Source organism: Martes martes (assembly GCF_963455335.1).
Source record: "Martes martes genome assembly, chromosome: 5".
Taxonomy (NCBI): domain Eukaryota; kingdom Metazoa; phylum Chordata; class Mammalia; order Carnivora; family Mustelidae; genus Martes; species Martes martes.
The window spans coordinates 80792568-80815415 of record NC_137892.1 but is presented as its reverse complement, the minus strand read 5'-3'; the positions used below and the strand labels follow the sequence as shown (position 1 = coordinate 80815415).

The following is a 22848-nucleotide window of genomic DNA, read 5'->3' as shown; positions in this document are numbered from 1 at the left end:
AGGCTAGGGGCCCAGCCCCCGTTAGGGCACTTCCTCCTACAACTGCTGTCTATGGCCACCTGGCTTCCTTGAAAACAGTGTAATTTGGGATTTTCATGCGTATGCATTTTCAATGCTATCACACTTTCTCAAAGTTATCAGACATTCTTAGTAGAGTGAAGCCAAACCAAGCACATAATATATTAAAAAACCTAACAACATTAAAACATTCAAATGTTTAAAGAAGCTTGTTAAAGAAAACAGGCTGGGTAATGAAAATCAGCGGCAGTTCTGCCTGGTATCTGGTAACACTCAGGCAGGGATTTTGTTTGCGAGTACTGTATTGTCTTCTTGGAAGACTTCTGTTGTGTCTGCCACATAAAGAAAACAGCAACCGTGATCACTGGTGTTAATGATGTGGCCTCCGGAGCATGGAGCCTGAAATTATCTGTCATCTTTCTCTCAAAGGGAGAGCAATGGCAGCTTGCCCTTGAAGTTTCTGGTTCAAGAAGACAGGAAAGAGCAATATTTATTTCTCAATATCCAGAGGGAAATTACAAAATTTCAGTGGTGTGATAGATGCTTAAGTATTTAATGCAAGAAATCCTATCCTAGTAGAAGCTACCCATAACCAGGGTGGGGATAAATTTCTGCCTGAGGGTTAATAGTCGAGACACAAGCTCCCCTCTCAGGGTGGGAGCCCACAAATGTGCTTCATCCCCTCCCTGAACCTGTATGATAGGAAGCACAGGTTGAGAAAAGCCCTTCCTTCTACTCTGACAGGTGTAATGGCCAGCTGTTCTTGAGAGGGCAGGCTCACCTCATTGTCCTGGTGATTAATCTCGCTGAGATTTGACTGTTGCACCAAGACTGTTAGGAGCCTGTGAAGAAAAATAGAAAGGCTCAAAAGAACAATCTGTATGAGGACATAACATTAGAAAGACAGTCCACTGAATGCCTCCAAATGAAGATGGGCTGCTTCTGCTTACCTAGGGGAAGAGCCATAGAAAAGGCAGTGTGATCAGTGAGAAGGCACCTGGGGTGATTCCTCTGTCTCTTGTCCTCCAACCCTTTTTCCATCTCAATGACTCAGGTCGGGGTAGGGTGCAAATGGCACAGAGAAGGTGAATTTTCAGGCTCGTATTACTCACCAGACCTGTTCTGTGTGACACTTGAAGAACTAAAGCCCTCCACTACTTACTCTTTATTCTTTTACATAACTGTATACAATGCTTTCAAATTGCTTCACCACTCACTACATGGGTCATGCCTTTTAAATGTATAGATTTTAAAAGGAGACAGCATTTACAACTTTGCTTATTTTTTGCAAAACATACAAATATCTAAGCATGAAATGACACTACTCAGTGTGAAACAACTATCAGTGTTTCTCAAGTTCAAGTTTTTATCGCAGTTGGGTCTCACACTTGAATGACCTTGGTCAACACTGTGGGAGAGAAGTGACTGAGTGTAGTGGTTAGGGACTCATAATCTGGAGCCAGACTGTATGGGTTCACATCCCATCCCTGCTACTGACCAGCTTTGTGACCCCAGGCAAGTGCCTTAACCATTCTGTGCCTAAGAGTCCTCATCTGTAAAAGAGGGGTGATAAAAAGTGCCTAGTTTATAGCTCAGAATGCAGATTAAATGAGTTAATGCATATAGCATTTACAGTATGCCTGGAACACTGCAACTGTTATTTCTAGAACACTTAACCCTAAATTTTTTAAAAAATATTTTATTTATTTATTTGAGAGAGTGAGTGAGAGATAGCAGGAGTGAAGGGGGAGGAAGGGGGAGAAACACACTCCTCATTGAGCAAAGAGCCCAATGCAGGGCTCCATCCAAGGACCCTGGCATCATGACCTGAGCTGAAGGCAGACTCTTAACCACCTGAGCCACCCAGGCGCCCCGACCCTAGATTTTAACCCTGGCTCCATCTCAGAATCACCGGGGAAATTTTTTTAAAACCACAAATACCTGGATTCTATATTCAGGGTTTCTGACTCAGTAGGTCTGGAGAGCTCAGCTTTCACAGTTGAAAAGGGCTGTTCAGGAAATTCTCGTAAACAGGAATGAAAACCACTGAGACAGGTACTGAATGAATTAATCAATGGATACTCATTGCTATGAACTGAATTCTGTCCCCTCCTGCTCCAAATTAATAAGGCTCTGACCTCCAGTGCCTTAAAATGTGACTGTACTTGGAGACTAAGCCTTTAAAGAGGTAATTAAGTTAAAATGAAGCCATTAGGGCGGATCCTAATCCAGTTTGATTGATGTTCTCAGAAGAGGAGATTAGGGCACACAGAAACACACCAGGGGTAGGGGATCACAGAGGAAAGACCATGTCAAAAGGCAGCAAGAGGGTGATTCTATGCCAGCGAAGGACAGAAGACTCAGAGAAAACCAACCCTGCTGGCACCTCGTGGATGAACTTCCAGCCTCCAGAAATTTGAAAAAAATACATTTTTGTTGCTTCAGCCATCCAGTCTATGCTACTCTGTTAGGAAGCCCTACCAAACTAATATAACCAGTCAAGATGATAAAGGATCGTCTTTATGGGGAGACAGTGAAGGTAATTAATTTTGGAAGAATTATTTGAAAAAATAAAATGGTTTAGGCTTTCCCCCAGTTAGATTTTCATTGTGTCTCAGCTTAGATGCCATGTAGTCCTGAGTGTTAAATTGCTACCTGCAATAGAAGAGAAAGTGGGACCAATCATGTTCCATAGTGGTAAATGTAACACAAAGGGAGCTTAATTAGGGATACCCTTCTGGTTATTTGCTGTGGAGGTGAAATAACCAAGAACCCAAGGTTTAAATCTAGTCTTATCACTGTCTTTTGGGGAGCTGGGATAATGCTGTGATATAATTCTGCATGACCTCTCTGAGCTTCTGTATCCTCACGTTTATCACAGCGATAACGGCATGGGGATAATGTGGTAAGGACTGAATAATGAAACCGGCATAAAGCTCTTAGTACAGCGACTTGAACAATGTCTCTAAATGCAAGCTTTCTAAATTCTAAAATTCTGCATCTAGTGGGATGAGGCTATAAAAATAATTGCACTTGTGGATAGTGCTGTTTTTATCTTCATAATTATATTTCATTCCTAGATATATTTTCTCTTATAGTTGCTTTATAAGGCTGGAAGACAACTGGCAACTGACTTTCTTCTTTCTCTTTACTGGCCATTGTTTAAGCTCTATGGCTCATTTGGTCTGAAGTGTGGGGGGAGAGTGGGAGAGAAAGGCAAGAGGTCAGCTGTGGCCCAGTCTGGTTATCCTCAGCTAACCCTGAGCAGACTGAGATCATATGTAGCTAGATGGCATCTCCTGGGACTGCCCCAGAGCAGTGATCACACTAAAGGAAGTTGGGCTCTGACCAGATGGGAATGAGGGAAGGGAGGGCAAGACCTCTTGTCATGTCCTGGGGATGCCTCCAAGAGGGCATGGGATGAATCCTGTACCTGGATATTTCTCTGTTTGCTTCTCAAATCCATTTGCTACCCTGCAATGTCTTTATCGTGCAGGCTTCTTTGCCCTCTGACTTCTCTCTGAGTTTGGCCAGGAGAGCTGACAGGAGAGAGGAGGGAAGCCACTTCCTCTTCTGACTTCTTTCCTTTACCAAAAACCAGGGCTCCTGCTAGGTGGATCCTCTTCTCCAGTCAGAGCTCTCAGCAGGTTCCAATAACAGCTCCCTTCCTTGCCCCTCTGGCCCAGGGATGGAACATTTTCCTGTTTCGGGGTGGGGTGGTGGTGGAGGGGAAGGTGGAAGTGGGAAATTATGTTACCATTTCCCGTTAGTTAATTTTCAGTAGTCTTCCATGCAGCTTTGTACAGTTACCTTCTACTACTCCACGACTTCCCTCTTAGGACCCTGATAGATACATGCCAATCTATTTTTGCTTCATTCAGTTTGATTCCTAAGTGCCTCAGAGTCATTGATTTTCAAAGATGGACACAAATTTACAGATAAGTATGCTCGCTCGCTCTCTTTTTGGCAGAGCAAATGACTTGAGCCCCTACCTTGTAGGGCCATCCTGCATTGCCTTGGTGGTGATCCAGCCTAGACTAGAACGCAGGTGTTTGGTTCCCGGCCTGGGGCTTCCATGATGTTCCATGGTACAGGGGTAATCTGGCAGGAGCTGATCCCACATCCATCTTAATTACCAGAGGACTTGCAGACCTCTTAGTTTTGTTTTCTCAGAGCTCTCTTTCTATGCTAAGGTGGCTCGGGAGTATTTCTCCCACAACCCCCAAACGAATCTCCTCTTAGCACCAGCTCTGTCCTATTCTCAACTCTCTAGGGAGCAGCACAAAACCTCCCTTATCCCAGGTAGCGGGACAGTAAGTAAACGCCCAGCAGGAGCACTCCCAGACAGGCAGCATGGTGAGTGGTAAGACAACAGATGCTAGGGCCAGATTGCCTCCATTAGAATCCCTGCTCCATTACCAGCCAGCCAGTAAACTCAGGCAAGCTAGGAAACTCTCAGTGCCCATATTTTCTTACCTTTGAAACAGAAGTAATAATAACACCTACTACTTAAAGATTTGTTGAGATTTTAAGTGTGGCAATACATACAAAGCACTTAGAATGACATTTACAAGTTCTCTATGATTTAATAATTTTTAGAGAGAGAGAGATTGTGGTGGGTGGGCAGAGGGGGAGAGAGAGAATCTCAAGCAGGCTCCATACCCAGCGTCAAGCCCATGCGAAGCTTGATCTCATGACCCTGAGATCATGACCTGAACCAAAACCAAGAGTTGGACTCTCAACCAAATGAGGCACCCAGGCATCCCTAATTTAATAACTTTTTAAAAATTACTACACTTTATGTTTGGTGAACCCCCTGATCTCCATGAGGTGATTGGGAGGCCAGAGATCAACTAGATGTATGCTCAGGTGGGAGCGGCTTGCCTCTTTGGGCTTCTCTGTTTTGCTGGCTCCTTGGGCTTACAGCCCTGGATCTGACCAGCACAGTGATGGCTGGGGAAAAGGGTCCCTAAGTTAGCTGTCTGTCCTCCTATTCCTAAAGCTGCTGACATGGGAGTATGCTGTAATACAGCACCCACCCACAGGTTAGAATACATCACCTGGCAACTCGAGAACAGGACCCCAAAGAAGTAATTTCCTTCTTCCCTCTGTCTGTCATCAAGAGCCATGAAAAGAGGCAGAGCCTCTGGCACTCTGGTGGGGGGTGGAAAAAAAGAATGTGCCAGTAACCATGGAGACCATGAAAAAGACTGTGCTGTGAGCCCTGTGGCTGCATTCAGAAGAAATCACTGCTCGCCTTCCAATGCTAGTATGTGCAGCGCTGTACAAACACAGCTCCTTTCTCTTTGGAGCTTCATCTTAACCCGCTTTCACATGGTGCCCTCTGAATGTCCAAGCCAAGGAAGCAAGAAAAGCCATGGTGAGCTGAAAGGGAGAAAACGTGGACCTACTGAGAACTGAGGGCTCAAAGCAGAAAAGGAAACCATGAGATAAAACCTGCACTCCTTTGCTTTTGTCCACCAACTTGCTTTCCTGTTTATAATTATAAATCCCTTATTCCTGCATCAGTTTAAATCCCCACTGAGCTGCAGCTTAGCTAAGGCTGTGTATTGGAACTGGCTGGTTTGTTCGTGAGTTGTTTCCATCACAGAATCTTGCTGGGAACACAGGGCTAATGGAGGTGACCCCTTGGCTTATTTATAAGCAGCTACAGTCTGAGGCTTCACTCTAAATAACCTCCAGTTGAGCACTGAGTAGAAGGAGCATGCTATTTGGAAATCTGACGATTATCAGATTTTTAAAATGAGTATGAATACCTGAGTTTAAGGACACAATGTGGCCTGTACATATGTTTTATGATCAGGGGACAAGTAGAGATGGATGGGCACCAGCAAGGTGGAGAAGGGAGTTTCAGGGGAGCTGAATGGTTGAGTTGATGTTCTTCGGGTTCTAAAGTCTAGCAACAGTCTTGTAGCAGCCAAGGGCAGGCCACCACAAGATGGTCTACTTTGGCATGGACATTACTTTGAGTTTAAAGCAATCAAAATGCAGTAGATTCAGAAAGAGCTCTTTTGCTCCCCTTCAACTGCCTGCCTCTGCCTGGAAGAGAGCTATTAACAGAGATTCCCTTTTACCTAAGAAACTTACCTGTCTAATAGGGCAATCTTTGCTTTCCAAATATCTCCTCTCATCTTTCTTCTCATGGTCTTCTTCCCCTTGTATGCTCAGATCCCAACCCCTCTCCTTAGGTTAGCCTCATGTTGCTTGACTGTCTTTGGAGTTTCCATGTCTGTGTGGATTTCCAGTACATCTGCTACTAACTTTTAGTTTTATCTGTGAATCTGTCTCATGTCAATTTGATGCTTAGCCCAGCTAGAACTCTGAAGGGTAGAGCAAACAACTTGTCCCCAGTGCACCTGTATGTATGGGTATATTTTTTGTGGACCCGTGTGTGCTAAGGTAAAGAAGACTGGGGTGAGAACTGGTGAGGTGGCAATAGCAGGGATTTGTTCTTTAGCACTGATCTATAGTATTTCTTTATTTCTATCTATCTTCCATCACGATTATCACTATATTATCAATATAACCAACACTTACTGACACTGATGATTGACGGTGTTCAGTGCTTTTCACATGTTTTCTCATTTACTTCTACCTATTTACTATGAGATAAATATTGTATTATTCATACCTTCTAGGAAAGGAAGTTAGCTGAGCCTTGACATGTTAATATGGTCATTAAGAGGTGGACCAGATTCAAACCCAGTCAGTCTGACTCCAGATCTTATATGCCTGGCCACCCTTTACCTCAATCCAAAAAGGATTTTAGGTGATTTTCAGATACATATAGTAAAACAAGATTACAAATGAAGAAACTAAGCAAAGAGAAAACAAGGGCAAAGAGAAAACAAGAAAAGACGATGCAGTTACGGGCCTACATATGTGTCAAAGGTGGGACACAAATTGGGCTGTGGCTTTTTTAAACACACAGAGAGAAAAACACAAGTCACAGCTTCCACATAGTAAAAATCAACAATTTATCAGAAGAAGCACAGCAGTTCCTTCTTTAGTAGAAATCTTTTTTGTGGTTTTTCATTTTTTTAGATGCTGTGACAAAGTATTTCCTGACAATGAGACAATAAGGAATTTTGTAAAGTTTCTTAAGGTAGGGCTTAATGACAGAATGTGGCAGTTAAAATACATTCTATAGGGTCTGCAGCAGTGGATCCTAGGAACATAGCAGGCCCCCTGGGCGGGTTACTTATCCTTACACCTGTACTACATAATAAATTATCTTCTTAGCGCCTCAGTTTCCTTAGCCATAAAATGGGGATAGAGATACCTATTACATAAAGGTGTGGTCAAGATTAGATGAGATAATACATGGAAAGCACTCAGAACTTTGCTCAGAACAAGGTAAATAATCAGTGCTGTTTGTCCTCCTTTTCTTCATCATTATAAATGCAGATTTATATACTTTAGTGGTTAGCTGAACCAGCTGAAAGTTGTGTCCACTTAGGAAAATTAAGCAAACAGGTTTGCATGGCCTAATGACAGGTCACTACTTCTACATTACGTCTGTAGGATTAGAAAGTACCCACAAACCAGACCAATTTTTTTTCCAGAAAACAATTACAGTTTCATGCTGGCACACAAACAGATGGAAGAAAGAAGGCCAAATTTCATGCCGGAGAGCATGGCTTGGCTACTTTCTGCTTAAAACACTGAATGCAGATGCTATCAAACACTCTGTGGCTGTAACTTTTCTCATAAGACAATGATAAAATATCTAATTTTAAGCAATGTAATTCCATGGAGAATTCTTTGAGGCAAACTAGTTTCTAAATGTTCTCTAGGTAACAAAGCCAGTTGCTTTGCTATATTGATTGTTGAGGTTTAACCCAATTAATTTTTGAAGAACATTTACCAGAAATGATGTTTTGGTTTTGTAGTAGTTAATCTTAACCTCTGGGTTTTCCTAGTTACCGCAGCTACTATTATCATAACCAAAGTAGGAGTTCATCTTTCAGAATCAGCTAAGTGTCCATTTAGGACAATAACATTATATCATCAGGACACAGAAGAATGTTTATTTTTCTGGCTTCCCCTCTTCCAAAGGTGGTGGCTGGGTCATTAGGTATAATTTCAAGAGAAGGGGAAACCACAACTCTGTGTTATCTGTTATAGTGATGTAATATAAATCTTAGAGAGTCTAGAGCCACTGTTGGGCATAATAAGAAATAGACTAATATGTCCATGAAAGAGGAAGTACAGTTGGATTGATTTTCAATTCATTACTGCAGTGATTTGAGATGATGAGCCCAAACAACTGACCAAATTGACCTTGAGTGTGATTTGACTGACAAGTCTTGGTTCACCCCTCAGGTGCAATGGCATGATGACAGAGAGAGCTTTTCACCAAAATTCATTACCTCCTTTTTTGAACTGGAGTCACTGCCAGGAGGTAGATTCTGTTCTATATTCCCAAGTGCTCCTTATACCTATGTGTGGTATAGGACCAGTAGAGTAAATGACTAGTCCTTATTAAAAGAATGTGAGCAGAAGTAAATTGTATCAAAGGCTAAGATTTTAAAGAAATAAGAGGGGTATCTCCACATTACTCTTTTCCCATTCCCAGGCTGACCAAAGAGGAATTCTTTGATCTTAGAGGATGGTGGAGCCACAAAATGGAAGAAACTTAGATCCCTGAGTTACCATGCAGAGGGAAGCCCCCCCAATCCAGGAATGCCTACATTGGACAAAGCTCTTCCTGTGTTAAAACATGGAAGCTTTGGGTTTAATGTGTTAGAAAAGCTATAATCACCATAAGAAAAAGCAGTCATTTATCTTCCAGAGTCAGGCAGATTTTGAAATGACCACGGGGTGAGGCAGGTAGAATGAAGTAGAGCCAATCAGGGCAGAATATTCTTTAAAAAAAAAAAAAAATTATTTATTTATTTGACAGAAAAAGAGAGATCACAAGTAGACAGAGTAGCAGGCAGAGAGAGAGGGAGAAGCAGGCTCCCCGCTGAGCAGAGAGCCCGATGTGGGGCTCCATCCCAGGACCCTGAGATCATGACCTGAGCTCAAGGCAGAGACCCAACCCACTGAGATACCCAGGCACCCTGGCAGAATAGTCTTAAAGGCACATTTTAAATATATAAATTTTTAAGATTATTCTTAGGAAAACAGTGTGATTTTGTAACCAAATATTTTTGTGGGTTGTCCAGAAAAGTCATTCTTTCTTTTTCCCGATTCACCAAAAAGGAGTCATCCCTTATGATGTCTACTGATTGTTAGCTCTGAGCCTGCTGTTTCTTCTCTAAACTTCCTTGTTTTGTTGGACTTTGAGTAAATCCTAGTTTTTTATTATTCCTGGATATAATCCAATGATAACAAGAGGCAGTGCTTGGTTGGGAATAGTTCTGGAATTTCCCAAACCCTTTTAGTGTAAAACAGAATGAAATGAAGAAATCCTGTTACCCTTTCAACCTTGGTCTCATGAACCCCCACAGAGCTTTAGTTTTAGTTCTGGATACAGGGTCTAGGGGATGAAATTCCTGTCAGAAGCATGTTTTGTTCTGCAGAAGTTAAGGAAGTGCCCAGAATATTGCTGATTCCACAGTGGGAAATGCTGTTAATTAGGTGCTCCAAGGGCTTTCAAAAGATTATAGACTGAGGGCTTTAGACACAGAGGATTGGGGAAGCTATACTTGGTCTGGACAAAACTTTTTCCTTTGTTGCTCAATTGTCTTACAAAAATGTGACCCTTTTGATCATCCAGCTTACTTGAGTATATTTCTTCATACAGCTCCCAGCGGCTCAGAGGCCTGGTTCTCTTTCTAATCTACTTGTTTCTCGGTCTCACTCTACTTTGCTGGGTCCCTTGCCTCCTTCAAACCCATAAATGTTAAGCATGACTCTGGGGCACCTGAGTGGCTCAGTTAAGTGTCTGCTCTTGATTTTGGCTCAGTTCGTGCTCTCAGGGTCCTGGGATGAGTCCCTCATCAGGCTATGCATTCAGTGGGGAGTTTCCTTGGGGGTTCTCTCCTTCTCCCTCTGCCCCTCCCCCTGCTCAGTCTCTCCCTCTAAAAGAAAGAAATAAATAAATCTTAAAGAAGAATGTTGGCATGACTCTGACTTCAGACATTAATCTTTATGCCCAGTCAGTGCTTTTCCACTCCCCTTCCCACTCTCTGAAATTATCCTATTTATTTTGAAATTACCCTCTTTATTTGTTTACTGGTATGCCACTTAGCACCTTCACTAGAATATAAGCTCTTTAAGGTCAGAGACCCTGTCGTGCTTACTGGGAACCCCTAGGGCATAGAATAGCACTTGGTCTATGATTAAGCACTCAAGATTTATTGAATCAATAACTGCCTGATTGAATGAATATGTGAATTCAGATAATTAAAAAAATAGCATTTCTTAAATCAGAGATTAGGAGAAAAGGGTTTTATTGAAGTAGGAGGGGATTTGAGATTAGAGGTTAAGATTCTTCCAGGATATTTTGATTTACTGAAATGTGGCCCTATCTGCTACAACTTCAAAAAAAAATGGACAGGTTTTGTTTTTATTCACCACCGAGGGTCGATTAAGTGACATTCTAATCCAAGTTAAGTCCCTGCCAATGTGAACATTGTGTGAACCTGGCTACTTACCTCACATCGGGCTCAGCAGTGGCAGCATGCAGTGGCAGACGGCCATTTTTATCTGGGATATTGTGCTTGGCACCATTTCTAAGCAGACTCACACAGCCTTCCAGCCAACCCTGAAATACAAGAGCAACTGTATCATTATATAACACAGCCTGGTATATAACACAGACCAACAAACTTTCTCCAGTTTTCTTTCTCTTCTTCAGTGTGGCTAAACCCATGTTTTATTGATTTAAAGTGGTTAAGGATCAGAACTCCAGTTTCAGCACTTCAACATAAGGCTGACAGTCTTGAGGTGTGGCTTCCTGAGTTTCCTAGACTCTCTCCTCTGTCTCCCATTCCCCATTTCTTACTTGCTGTTTTCCACTTTTATACTGAATTCCTAGGGCTAAATGTGGCACATGGTAACTCTAGCCTCTCATTCTATGGGCCTAGCTCCAAATCATCCTTGTCAATAGTCTGACCCAGGTGTCATGGTCCAATTCTAAAAACTGGGCTCCTATGTCACTCTTGAGTCCCAGCCTCCACTTTGTGCCTCAGTTTATATCTGATAAGCAAGCTTTGGTCCACTTTTCTAAGTTCTCTTTCTAGTAACTACAAGGGTAATATTTTGTTTATTCCAGTCTGTCTTCTCCCAGTGTCTAGAATCCTAACCTGAGCCCTAATCCAAAGGGTGGGACCCTGCCATCTCAGTTGACTGATTTTTCTGATGCTGAATATGAGGCTACTACCAGGACCCTCTAAGATTTCCCTATAGCTGTGTTTCACCTACTATGAATTTCCCCCAAGAAACTTCATGTAAACTCCCTGCTGTCCACTCATTCTCCAGATTGGGAGTGATACTGCTGCACCTCATGTTTGTCGCCTTCCTGGTTCATACTTAAAGCTGGGCCATTTCCCCACTATCTCTCATTTCAGAGGGCAGATAAAATAGCCAGCTAGTCCTCCCTCCATTTCTGTTCTACACTACTTTAAGTAACTGACTCAACCCTACTGATAACAAAGTTTGGCTAAGGAGAATGCCTCCTACATTCATCCAGAGCCATTGGGGTTACTCATTCAATTATAAGTAGACATATAAGTAGATGAAACTATTATTATGAAGAGTAATATATAGAACTCTCTCTCCTGCCTTCCTCCATTCCTGTATAGTTAAACTTGAAGACTACCCGGTCCAATGAGAATGACTGATTTTCCCTCACAATACTGGAAGCAGTGAAAATAAAAATGTTATTAAATGAATGGAGAAGAAAGATAATGAGAAAAGAACCTTTTGGTTCTGGAGATTCTGGAAAAAATTCTTTCAGTGAGAGCACTTTCATAGGTTCTAATATTGAATATCGTTTTGAGTTGACCAATAATATATGTCTTAAGTAGAAGCAAATGTTGTTCAGTCAAATGTTGTAGTTTCCTAAAGTATTAAATCTGGTTTTAGTTTCTAATGTCCAAGTCATCAAAATCTCCGATTAAAAGGAAAAAATATGACCGGGAGACCCAAAAGAAAGGCACGCTGGACAAATTTTTCAGTTGCCTAAGTTTTAGTTTTTGAAAACAGACCTTCTGGTGGGGGAGGGGTTGAAACATTTTTATCATTTTGCAACATTTCCTGGAACTGTGTGTATGTGGTTTTCTTTTTTTCTTCGGAAAAGAAATCAGAAAATCACTGAATATACTTGAAACCAGTGGTCACTATTCAGAACCAACAAGTACGTTTTTACTCACTATGCTCTGGGTGGTTCCACATGTGTTTCTCTTTCACTTGTGATAAATGTAGGATACTATTTTTTACTACATTTTACAAATGAGGAAGGCGGTAAAGTCATTTGCCTAAGTTTATATACATCCATAGTAAATACATTTGTATACTGAGTTTGGAGCTGTGATACACACTTCTCCTGCAAGAGGGACCCCATAACAACACATTTAGCCCTCCCCATTCCCTGACAGCCACCAAAGACATGATTGGTACCAGATAGGTTGCCAGGCATAGACTTGTGCGACCATAAGCATCCTGCATGTTAATATTGGCCCCCATCTTCAACAACAGCTTCACTGTGTCCACTTGACGTCCAGAAACCGCATGCATCAAGGGTGTACATCCTGGAAGGAGACATTTCAACAGTCTTTAATAATATCTGACTTGTGAAATTTATGGGCAAACTTTATTTGCCCATATATGTGCTCTTTGCAGATAAATGAGCTGCTCTCAACACAAACCCAGCTGCTGAGCTACATGGGACAGGAGAGAAATGAAGATCATTGTTGCTACATTAATACAAACTATGTATTTTTTTCTGGTTCTGTTAAATCTTCTGTTATTTTGCAGTAATGGGTTGATTAAAACATTTTGTGCCAATGATAAAAATTCCTCATTACTACCTTGAGAATTAGCATGACTTGGGACATAACAGGCATGTTTATCCTGACTTGGCTTGAACAATGTAGAATCTGGAAGTGTCCAGAAAGCAAATCCGGCCAGGCAGACAGGTCTAGCCCACTTCTATTAGAGGTAGTGGGTGATAAAGGGCAGCCTAGCCTTAGCTTGCACACAATCTAAAGAAAAGGGTCCACCCTTGTTGAAATACTTCTCTGTTTTGGTTATTAATCTAAGCCAAGGCATTTGGTTCTTCATGTCTTTTCTTTTTGAACAAAAACAGAGATGAAATTACACATTGTAAACAACTTGTAGGTCTGCAGGAACAAGCCAGGCTGGTAAGGCAGAATCCAGGTGCTTCACACTCCTTCAGGTGAAGAAACCAAATCTCAGACACAGTCTCTTGCCAACCTGAGACTTGTTTATAAGCTTTTTTGTTGGCGATTCACACCTTCTTCTAGTGAACTGCAAGCTATGAACCTAGGAGATCCCTGAGAATGGACAAATGGAGGGACTGCTGTTCTCACCAAGATTGCACTGGCAACCCAGTTGCTCTGCAAATCTCTCCCTTCCAATGCTCTTTGGGTAAAAGCAGCAGTGAAGCGCTATGTCTTAAATAGTTGCAATAGTTCCTTCTTTATTTCTTCCTCTCTCTCCTCTTTCCCTTCTTTCTTCCCTGCTAATCCCTACTGTCCCTCCCTCCATCTCTGTTCCTTTTTCTGTTTGTGGGTGTTGAATTGGTCTAGCGCCTGTTTGTTGAAGAGGCTTGCTTTCACCGAATTACATTTGCACCTTTGTCAGAGATCAGTTGAGTATATTTGTGTGAGTCTATTTCTGAATTTTTTGGTCTTTTCCGTTAATCCATGTGTGCATCCCTCAGCCATTACCACAGTCTTGATTTCTGTAGCCATAGAATAAATCTTGAAATTTGGCAGACTGATTCCTCCTGCTTTATTATTTTTTTTAAACATTTTTATTTTTTAAAAAGATTTTGTTTATTTATTTGACAGACAGAGATCACAAGTAGGCAGAGAGGCAGGCAGAGAGAGAGGAGGAAGCAGGCTCCCTGCTGAGCAGAGAGCCCGATGCGGGGCTCGATCCCAGGACTCTGGGATCATGACCTGAGCCAAAGGCAGAGGCTCAATCCGCTGAGTCACCCAGGTGCCCCAACATTTTAAGTTTTAATTCCAGTTAGTTAATAAACAGTGTGATAATAGTTTTAGGTATACAATATAGTGATTCAACATTTCCATACATCATCCAGTGCCCATCACAACTAGTGCCCTCCTTAATTCCCATCACCTTTTTAACCCAACCCTCCACCCACCTCCCCTCTGGTAGCCATCAGTGTGTTCTCTATAAGTTAAAGTCTGTTTCTTGGTTTATCTCTCTTTTTTCCCCTTTGCTCATTTGTTTTGTTTCTTAAATTTCACATGAGTGAAATCATATGGTGTTTGTCTTTAAGTGACTTATTTTGCTTAGAATTATATTCTCTAGCTCCATCCATGTTGTTACAAATGGCAAGATTTCATTCTTTTTTATGGCTGAATGATATTCCACTATATATAGATATAGACATAGAAATAGAAATAGATATAGATATATAGAATCAATCACATCTTCTCTATGCATTCATGGAAACTTGGGCTGCTTTCATATCTTGGCTACTGTAAATAATGCTATAACCATAGGGGCATGTATTCCTTTGAGTTAGTGTTTCTGTATTTTTGTGGGTAATAGGGTAGTTCTATTTTTAACTTTTTGGGGAAATTCCATACTTTTTCCCCACAATGGCTGCATCAGTTTGCATTCCTATCAACAATACATGAGGGTTCCTTTTTTTCCACATCCTTACCAACACCTGTTGTATCTTGTGTTGTTGATTTTAGCCATTCTGATGGGTCTGAGGTGATACCACATTGTAGTTTTGATTTTCATTTCCCTGATGATAAGTGATGATGAACATCTTTTCAGTTCTCAGTTGGCCATGTGTATGTCTTTTTTGGAGAAATATCTGTTCATGTCTTCTACTCATTTTTAAAGATTTTATTTATTTATTTATTTGACAGACAGAGATCACAAGTAGGCATAGAGGCAGGCAGAGAGAGAGGAAGAAGCAGGCTCCCCTGCTGAGCAGAAGAGCCTGATGTGGGGCTTGATCCCAGGATCCTGGGATCATGACCTGAGCAGAAGGCAGAGGCTTTAACCCACTGAGCGACCCAGGCGCCCCTTCTACTCATTTTTAAACTGCATCATTTGTTTTTAAGTGTTGAGTTTTATAAGTCCTTTACATATTTTGCACACTAACCCTTTATCAGAGATGTCACTTGCAAATATCTTCTCCCATTCCATAGGTTGCCTTTCAGTTTTGTTGATTGTTTCCTTCACTCACAGAAACTTTTTATTTTGATGTAGTCCTAATAGTTTATTTTTGCTTTTGTTTCCCTTGCCTCAGGAGATGCATCTAGACAAAAGTTGCTACAGCCAAAGTCAAAGAAGTTCTCTTTCATGATTTTTATGGCTTCAGTTCTCACATTTAGGTTTTTAATCCATTTTGAATTTATTTTTGTGTATGATGTGAGAAACTGGTCCAGTTTCTTTCTTTTGCTTGTTGCTGTCTTGTTTTCCCAACACCATTTGTTGGAGAGATTATTCCTTTCTCATTGGATATTCTTTCCTGCTTTGTTGAAGATTAATCGACCATGTAGTTGTGGGTCTGTTTCTGGGTTTTCTGTTCTGTTCTGTTCTGTTGAGCTGTATGTCTACTTTTGTGCAAGTACCATAGTATTTTGACTACTACAGCTCTGTAATATAACTGGAAGTCCAGAATTACGATACCTCCAGCATTGCTTTTCTTTTTCAAGATTGCTTTGGCTATTCAGGTCTTTGTGGTTCCATACAAATTTTTAGAATTGTTTGTTCTAGTTCTGTAAAAAATGCTGCTGGTATTTTGATAGGGATTGCATTAAATGTGTAGATTGCTTTGAGTAGTATGGACATTTTAACAATATTTGTTCTTTCAATACATGAGCATGGAATGGCTTTCCATTTCTTTGTGTCCTCTTCAATTTCTTTCATTAGTATTTCATAGTTTTCAGAGCACAGGTCTTTCATTTCTTTGGTTAAGTTCATTCCTAAGTATCTCACAGTTTTTGGTGGAATTGCAAATGGGACTGCTACCTTAATTTCGCTTTCTGGTGCTTCACTATTGGTGAGAGAAGAGCACCAGATTTCTGTCCGTTGTGCTGCAACTTCATTGAATTCATGTATCAGTTCTAACAGTTTTTTGGTGGAGTCTTTTCAGTTTTCTATATAAGTATGATGTCATCTGCAAATAGTAAATGTTTTACTACTTCCTTACTGATTTGGACACATTTAGTCCTTTTTCTCATGATTGCTGTAGCTGGGACTTCCAATACTATGTTCAATGGAAGCAGTTCTTGAAAGTAGTGACTTTATGAAAAGGAGATCCTGGCGTGCCCTGCAGTGTGGTGTCCCCTGTTTCCTAGAACCTGGCCCTTCGAGAAGAACATTCTATGTGTGCTGCTCATGCCCTGCTGTTGCATCTGAGTCACTTTTCCTTTCAGTGCAGTCCTCTGCACTGACTCTGTGCCTTTTGTGGGCTGCTTGCTCTGTGGTCTTAATGGGACCCAGGGAGCTTGAGGGAAAATGCCCACCGGGGAGCTTCAGAGTGGGGTGGCAGTGTGTTGGGCCATTAATTCTATGCTGGATCTCCTGGAGTACCATGGTGAAAGCTGAAAGCTGTACCCTGGTACCAGGGGTCATGCAGCTGTCTGGGGGCTGCACTCTGGCTGGGTGCTGTGGCTGGGTAGGGCACAGGTAGCAGTTGTGCTCCTGGCTGCTGGGCAGGGCATGTGCGAAGCTTTAACAAAATGTGCCTTGAGCTCTGGGCCAAGGCTAAGTGTCTGTGCAGCCCCAACTCCCACAGGTGGCTCTGTGTTTATGATGGGGGACAGGGGAGGAAAATAGTGCCTGCCAGTTCCCTCATTTTCAGAAATCAGTATGAGCAGATCTGTCTCCCAATTGCCCCTGCTGTTAATGTAACCTGCCATTTTTGTGTTGCCTCCACATAGTCTGCTATCTCATTAAGGGTATCAACCCAGCCATCACTCGCCCTCCTGGGCTCACCCAGAGCTGAGTCAGCTGACTTTTAAAGATCTAGGCTCCAAGTCCACTGGTTTTAAAAACTCACAGAATTCAGTCCCTCTGGTTTTTAAGGAAAAAACATTATGGGAATTGGTCTTCCCTGTGTGAGGTCCCTGTGTAAGGGCCTGTTTCTGTACACACTCCATGTGCAGCTCCCTCCCTCCTACAGGTAGCTTTCCCCCACCTCACCTTCCTGACCTTCCTAACCTTTCAGAGGCAGCTAATTCTCTATTTAGTTGTGGAGTTTGTTCTGCCAATCTTTGGATCACTCTCCAGTTTATTGACTTGGAGATGGATGATACCTAGTAAACATGGGGTGGTGTGAGCTCGGGTTCCTCCTACACCTCTACCTTCCTAAGTTCTCCTTCCTACTTTATTCTTTTTCAGAATTGATCTCTACTAATTCTTTGGCCTTTCTATATAATTTTAGATAATTCTGTGTATATCTACAAAAAAATCTTGCTGGGGTTTGATAGAAATTGCATTAAGCCTGTATATGAATTTGAAAAGCACTGCATATTTACTATCTTGAGTCTTCTAATCCATGAGCATGATAGGTCTTTCATTTATTTAGATCTCCTTTGATTTCTGTCATTAGCATTTCATAGTTTTCAGTTTATAAATCTTTTTTTTTAAAGATTTTGTTTATTTATTTGACAGAGAGAGATCACAAGTAGGCAGAGAGGCAGGCAGAGAGACAGAGAGGAGGAACAGGCTCCCTGCTGAGCAGAGAGCCTGATGCAGGACTCGATCCCAGGACCCTGAGATCATGACCTAAGCTGAAGGCAGAGGCTTAATCCACTGAGCCACCCAGGCGCCCCTCAGTACATAAATCTTGTACATATTTTGTTATATTCACACCTAAGTATTCTTTGTTGAGTGATTTTTAAATGGTAGTGTAGGTTTTTGTTTTGTTTGTTCTTGTTTGTTTGTTTTTTCATGAGAGAGAGAAAGAGTGAGCAGGGGGAGGGGCAGAGGGAGAGAAAGTTGTTTTTTTTAAAAAAGATTTTATTGATTTATTTTACAGAAAGAGAGAGCACAAGCAGGCAGAGTGGCAGGCAGAGGGAGAGAGAAGCAGGCTCCCTGCCAAGCAAGGAGCCCAAAGGGCACTTGATCCCAGGACCCCGGGATCATGACCTGAGCAGAAGGCAGCCACTTAACCGACTGAGCCACCCAGGTGCCCCAAGAAAGAGAGATTCTTAAGCAGGCTTCAAGCTCAGCATGGAGCCAGATGCAGGGTTTAATTCCACAACACTGAGATCGTGACCTGAGCTGAAATCAAGAACTGGACACTTAACCAACTGAGCCACACAGGCATCCCAAAGGGTATTATAGTTTTAATTTGATGTCCATGTGTTCATTTCTGGTATACAGAAATGCAATTTGTTTTTCTGGATTGATCTTATACCTCGTGACCACACTAAACTCACCTACTTGTAGAAGTTTTTTTGGTAGATTCCTTAGGATTTTCTATGTAGAAAATCAAGTTGTGCAAAAGGGAATAGTTTTATTTTTTTATTTTCAATAGATAGGCTTTTTATTTCCTTTTCTTGCCTTTTTGCATTGGCTAGAACTTCTGCCACTGTGCTGAAGTAAGAGTGAACATCTTTGCTTTTGTTCCTGATCTTAAGAACAAAGCATTCAGTATTTTCTACCATTAAGTTAAATGTTAACTCTAGGGTTTTCTTTCTTTTTTTATAGATCAAATTGAGGATGTGTCCCTCTATTCCTATTTTTATGAGTTTTTAATCCCCACTGTGTGTAAAATTTTTTTCACATGCGTTTCTGCATTCATTGATATGATCATGTAATTTTTCTTCTTTAGCTGGTTAATATGATGGATTACATTGATTTTGAAATGCTGAGTCACACAATTCCTACAACAAATTCCACTTTGTCATGGTATATAATTCTAGTTATAAATTACTGACTTATATTTGCTAATATTTTGCTAATGTTTTCTATATCTTATGAAGAGTACTGGTCTTTAGGTTCATTTTTTTAAAATATTATCTTTTATACCATCTGGTTTCAGTATCAGAGTAATATTAGCTTCATAAGTATAACCAAGAAGAGTTTCCTTCTCATTTTTTTCTGGAAGAGATTATTTAGAATTGATACTATTACTTAAAAGTTTGGAGAGGTTGTGGGGAAGATGGCGGAGTAGGAGGACCCTGGGCCCACCTCTTGCTGCATGGTCGCCTGGAGAGCACCCACATCGGCATAAATAACCCAGAAAGCAACCGGAAAGCTGGGAGAACAGACTCTCTGTGGCCTGATATAGATAAGAGGCCACAGCAAAGCAGATGTACCCCTCTGATCGCTCTTGGCAAGATCCCATCAAAGCACTTCCACAAGCCTAACAATGTGCAAGCAGCCCAGAGGAGGGCCAGCACCACTCCAGAGTGAGTCCTGCTCTGGGCCACAGGCCAGTCTGACTGAAGGCTCCGCCTACCACCAAAAGCTTCTCAGAGGACAACACAAGGAAAATGCCTGCAGTTTGGTGCTACTTCATGTCTGGTAAACTCCTGGTCTGACTCAACTCAAGCCCAAAGCAGCCCCCGACCAGCCCACTAAAACCACAGGGACCAGACTCTGTCCACAACAGGTAGAGAGCCATTGCAGCCTGGACTGAAGGCAAACACAGCTCTGGCACAACAGTAGGACACCCCTATGGCAACACACAGAGGAGACACCCCTGAAGTGCCAGGTTCTGGGGAATAGGACATTGCACTGCGGGACCTCTTCTTTATCAGGCCTCTACTTTGAAGTGCGGAAGACATAGCTGACTTTCCTAACACAGAGAAACAGACACAGCAACAGACAGAATGAGAAGACAGAGGAATATGTCCCAAATGAAAGAACAGAACAAAATCACAGCAATAGACCTAAGCAAAATGGAGATAAGATATATGTCTGATACTGAATTCAAAGTAACGCTCATAAAGATCCTCCCTAGAATCTAGAAGGAGTGCAGAAACTCCGTGAGACCCTCCATCAAGAGATAGCAGCCATAAAAAAAGAACCAATTAGATCTACTGGACTCACTAAATGGAAATAAAAATAGATCACCTGTAATAAATAGCAAACAAGAGGAAGTAGAAGAACGGATCAGTCACCTGGAGGACAGAGTCATGGAAAGTAATCAAACTAAGCAGATGAGAGGGGAAAAAAGTACACAAAATGAGAATAGACCCAGGGAACTCAGCGACACTGTCAAGGGTAACAGTCACATGACAGGGATCCCAGAAGGAGAAGAGCGAGAAAAGGGGGCAGAGGATTTGTCTAAAGAAAGAATAGCTATGAGGCGCCGGGGTGGCTCAGTGAGTTGGGCCTCTGCCTTCTGCTCAGGTCATGATCCCAGGGTCCTGGGATCGAGCCCCAAGTCGGGCTCTCTGCTCAGCAGGGAGCCTGCTTCCTCCTGTCTCTCTGCCTACTTGTGAACTGTCTGTTAAATAAATAAAATCTTAAAAAAAAAGAAAAAGAAAGAATAGCTAAAAACTTCCTGAATGGGAGCAAAGAGAAATCCAGATCCAGGAGGCACAGAGAGCCCCCAGCAAAACCAACCCAAAGAGGTCTGCACCAAGACACAAAGTAAATAAGATGGCCAAAAGTAGTAATAAAGAGAGAATTTTAAAAGCAACAAGAAAAAGGAAAGCAGTGACATACAAGAGAAACCCCATATGGCTATCAGTGGGTTTTTCAGCAGAAACTCTGCAGGCCAGAAGAAAGTGGCATGATAAATTCCAATAGCTAAAAGGAAAAAAAATCCACAGCCAAGGATACTCTATCCAGCATATCCATTCTTCATTTAGAATAGGAGAGACAGAGTTTCCAAGAAAAACAAAAGTTAAAAGCAAAACCAGCCATGTCCCTGTCACCCATTGTCACCCATGGGTCCCAAATTCACAGTTTGGCTGCCCTCCTGCCTGAGTGAGCATGCATGGCCTGCTACCTGCTACCTCTTGAGGAGAAGAGTGTCAGTTTGAGCCCTTGGCAAGACGACACACCTTCACCTCAGATTGCCAAGGGCTCAAACTGACACTCTTCTCCTCAAATTCCAGCCCCTGCGCTCATGTTTATGCACGAAAGTGGGCATAATTATAACAGCAGAATGAAGCAACCAAAAGAGTGACACTAATTCTGTGGAATATATAATGGATAAAAGGAGTGTGCTAGGCTGAGAACATCACCAACAAGCACATCAAAGAACAATACATACAGCATGATTCCGGTTAGTTAAAGAAACAAACCCAGAAAAAATAAAACAAGATGAAACCAGAGAGGGAGACAAACCATAAGAGACTCTTATGCATAGAAAATAAACTGGGTGTTGCTGGAGGGGAGGTGGGTGGGGGTATGGGGTAGCTGGGTGATAGGCATTAAGGGGGGCACTTGATGGAATGAGCACTGGGTGTTCTATACAACTGATGAATCACTGAATTCTACCTCTGAAACTAATAATACACTATAGGTTAAATAATTAGATTTAAATTTAAAAAAGAAAACCCACACACACAAAAATTAAAAGTTTGGAGAAGTTTCCAGAGAAACCATGTAGGCCTGAAAATTTCTTTTTCTGGGAATTTAAAAATTATGAATATACTTTCCTTAATGGTTATAAGGGGAATTCAAATAGTCTATTTCCTACTGGACGAATTGTGGTTGTTTTATCTTTTTTGAGGAATTCATCCATTTCATCTACATAGTCAAATTTATGTGTGTAGAGTTTTTTTGTTGTAGTTCCTTCTTATTGGTGAGATGTCCACAAGGTCTGTAGTGATATCTTTGGTTTCACTCCCAATAGTGGTAGTTTGTGACTTCTTTTTTTTTTTTTTTTTTTAAGATTGTACCTATTTATTTGACAGACCAAGATCACAAGTAGGCAGAGAGGCAGGTAGAGAGAGAAGAAGGGAAGCAGGTTCCCCGCCGAGCAGAGAGCCCGATGCGGGGCTCGATCCCAAGACCCTGGGATCATGACCTGAGCCAAAGGCAGAGGCTTTAACCCACTGAGCCACCCGGGCACCCCAGTTTGTGACTTCTTTCATTTTCTGTCAGTATTGCTAGAATTTTGTCAATTTTACTGATTTTTTTCAAAGAATCAGTTCCTTGCTTCATTGATTTTCTTTATTGTTTTCTGTTTTCAATTCCATTGATTTCTATTCTTTCTTTATTATTTCTTTCCTTGGGTTTATTTTGTTCTTCTTTTTCTAGGTTCTTAGGGTAAGAACTTAGATTATTGACTGATACCTTTCCTCATATAATGAATGTATTAAGTGCTTTCCTTCAGTATTGCTTTAGCTTTGCCCCACAAATTTTAAGATGTCATATGTTCATTTCCTTTCAAAGGTGGTACAAGGTAGGATTGAACCCAAAGAATCTGGGTCTTACATTATCACACAAGTGGTATTTAACATTTGTTTCTCCTCATTTTCCATTTCTAACCCCAAAGCAGATAGACTAGTAAGTCTGATTTAAAAACAAGCAAACAAAAAAACCCAAAACTACTATGGATAATTAGGGGCAACTACTCACTTTACAAAACATTTTATATACATTTACAAAACATTTTGCTGTCATGATAAGGAACTCCCAAGCTCTTCTTGGGCAGGTACACTGGCTAAAAATCATTAATGAGTTTCTGCAAGTAAAAGGACAGAAGAAAAC

At 41.5% G+C, this 22848-nt stretch overlaps 1 protein-coding gene across 1 annotated transcript in view; it reads right to left on the bottom strand.

Annotated features, from left to right (window-relative positions):
• Positions 1-22848, bottom strand: part of ANKRD55 (ankyrin repeat domain 55) — a 96324-nt gene that overhangs the window by 47964 nt on the left and 25512 nt on the right. The window contains exons 3-5 of the mRNA XM_080804929.1: positions 12610-12740; positions 10644-10753; positions 800-860 (exon numbers count right to left, since the gene is read on the bottom strand). Coding sequence (XP_080661055.1) covers positions 800-860; positions 10644-10753; positions 12610-12740 — 302 coding nt within the window. The remainder of the gene's footprint in view (positions 1-799; positions 861-10643; positions 10754-12609; positions 12741-22848) is intronic.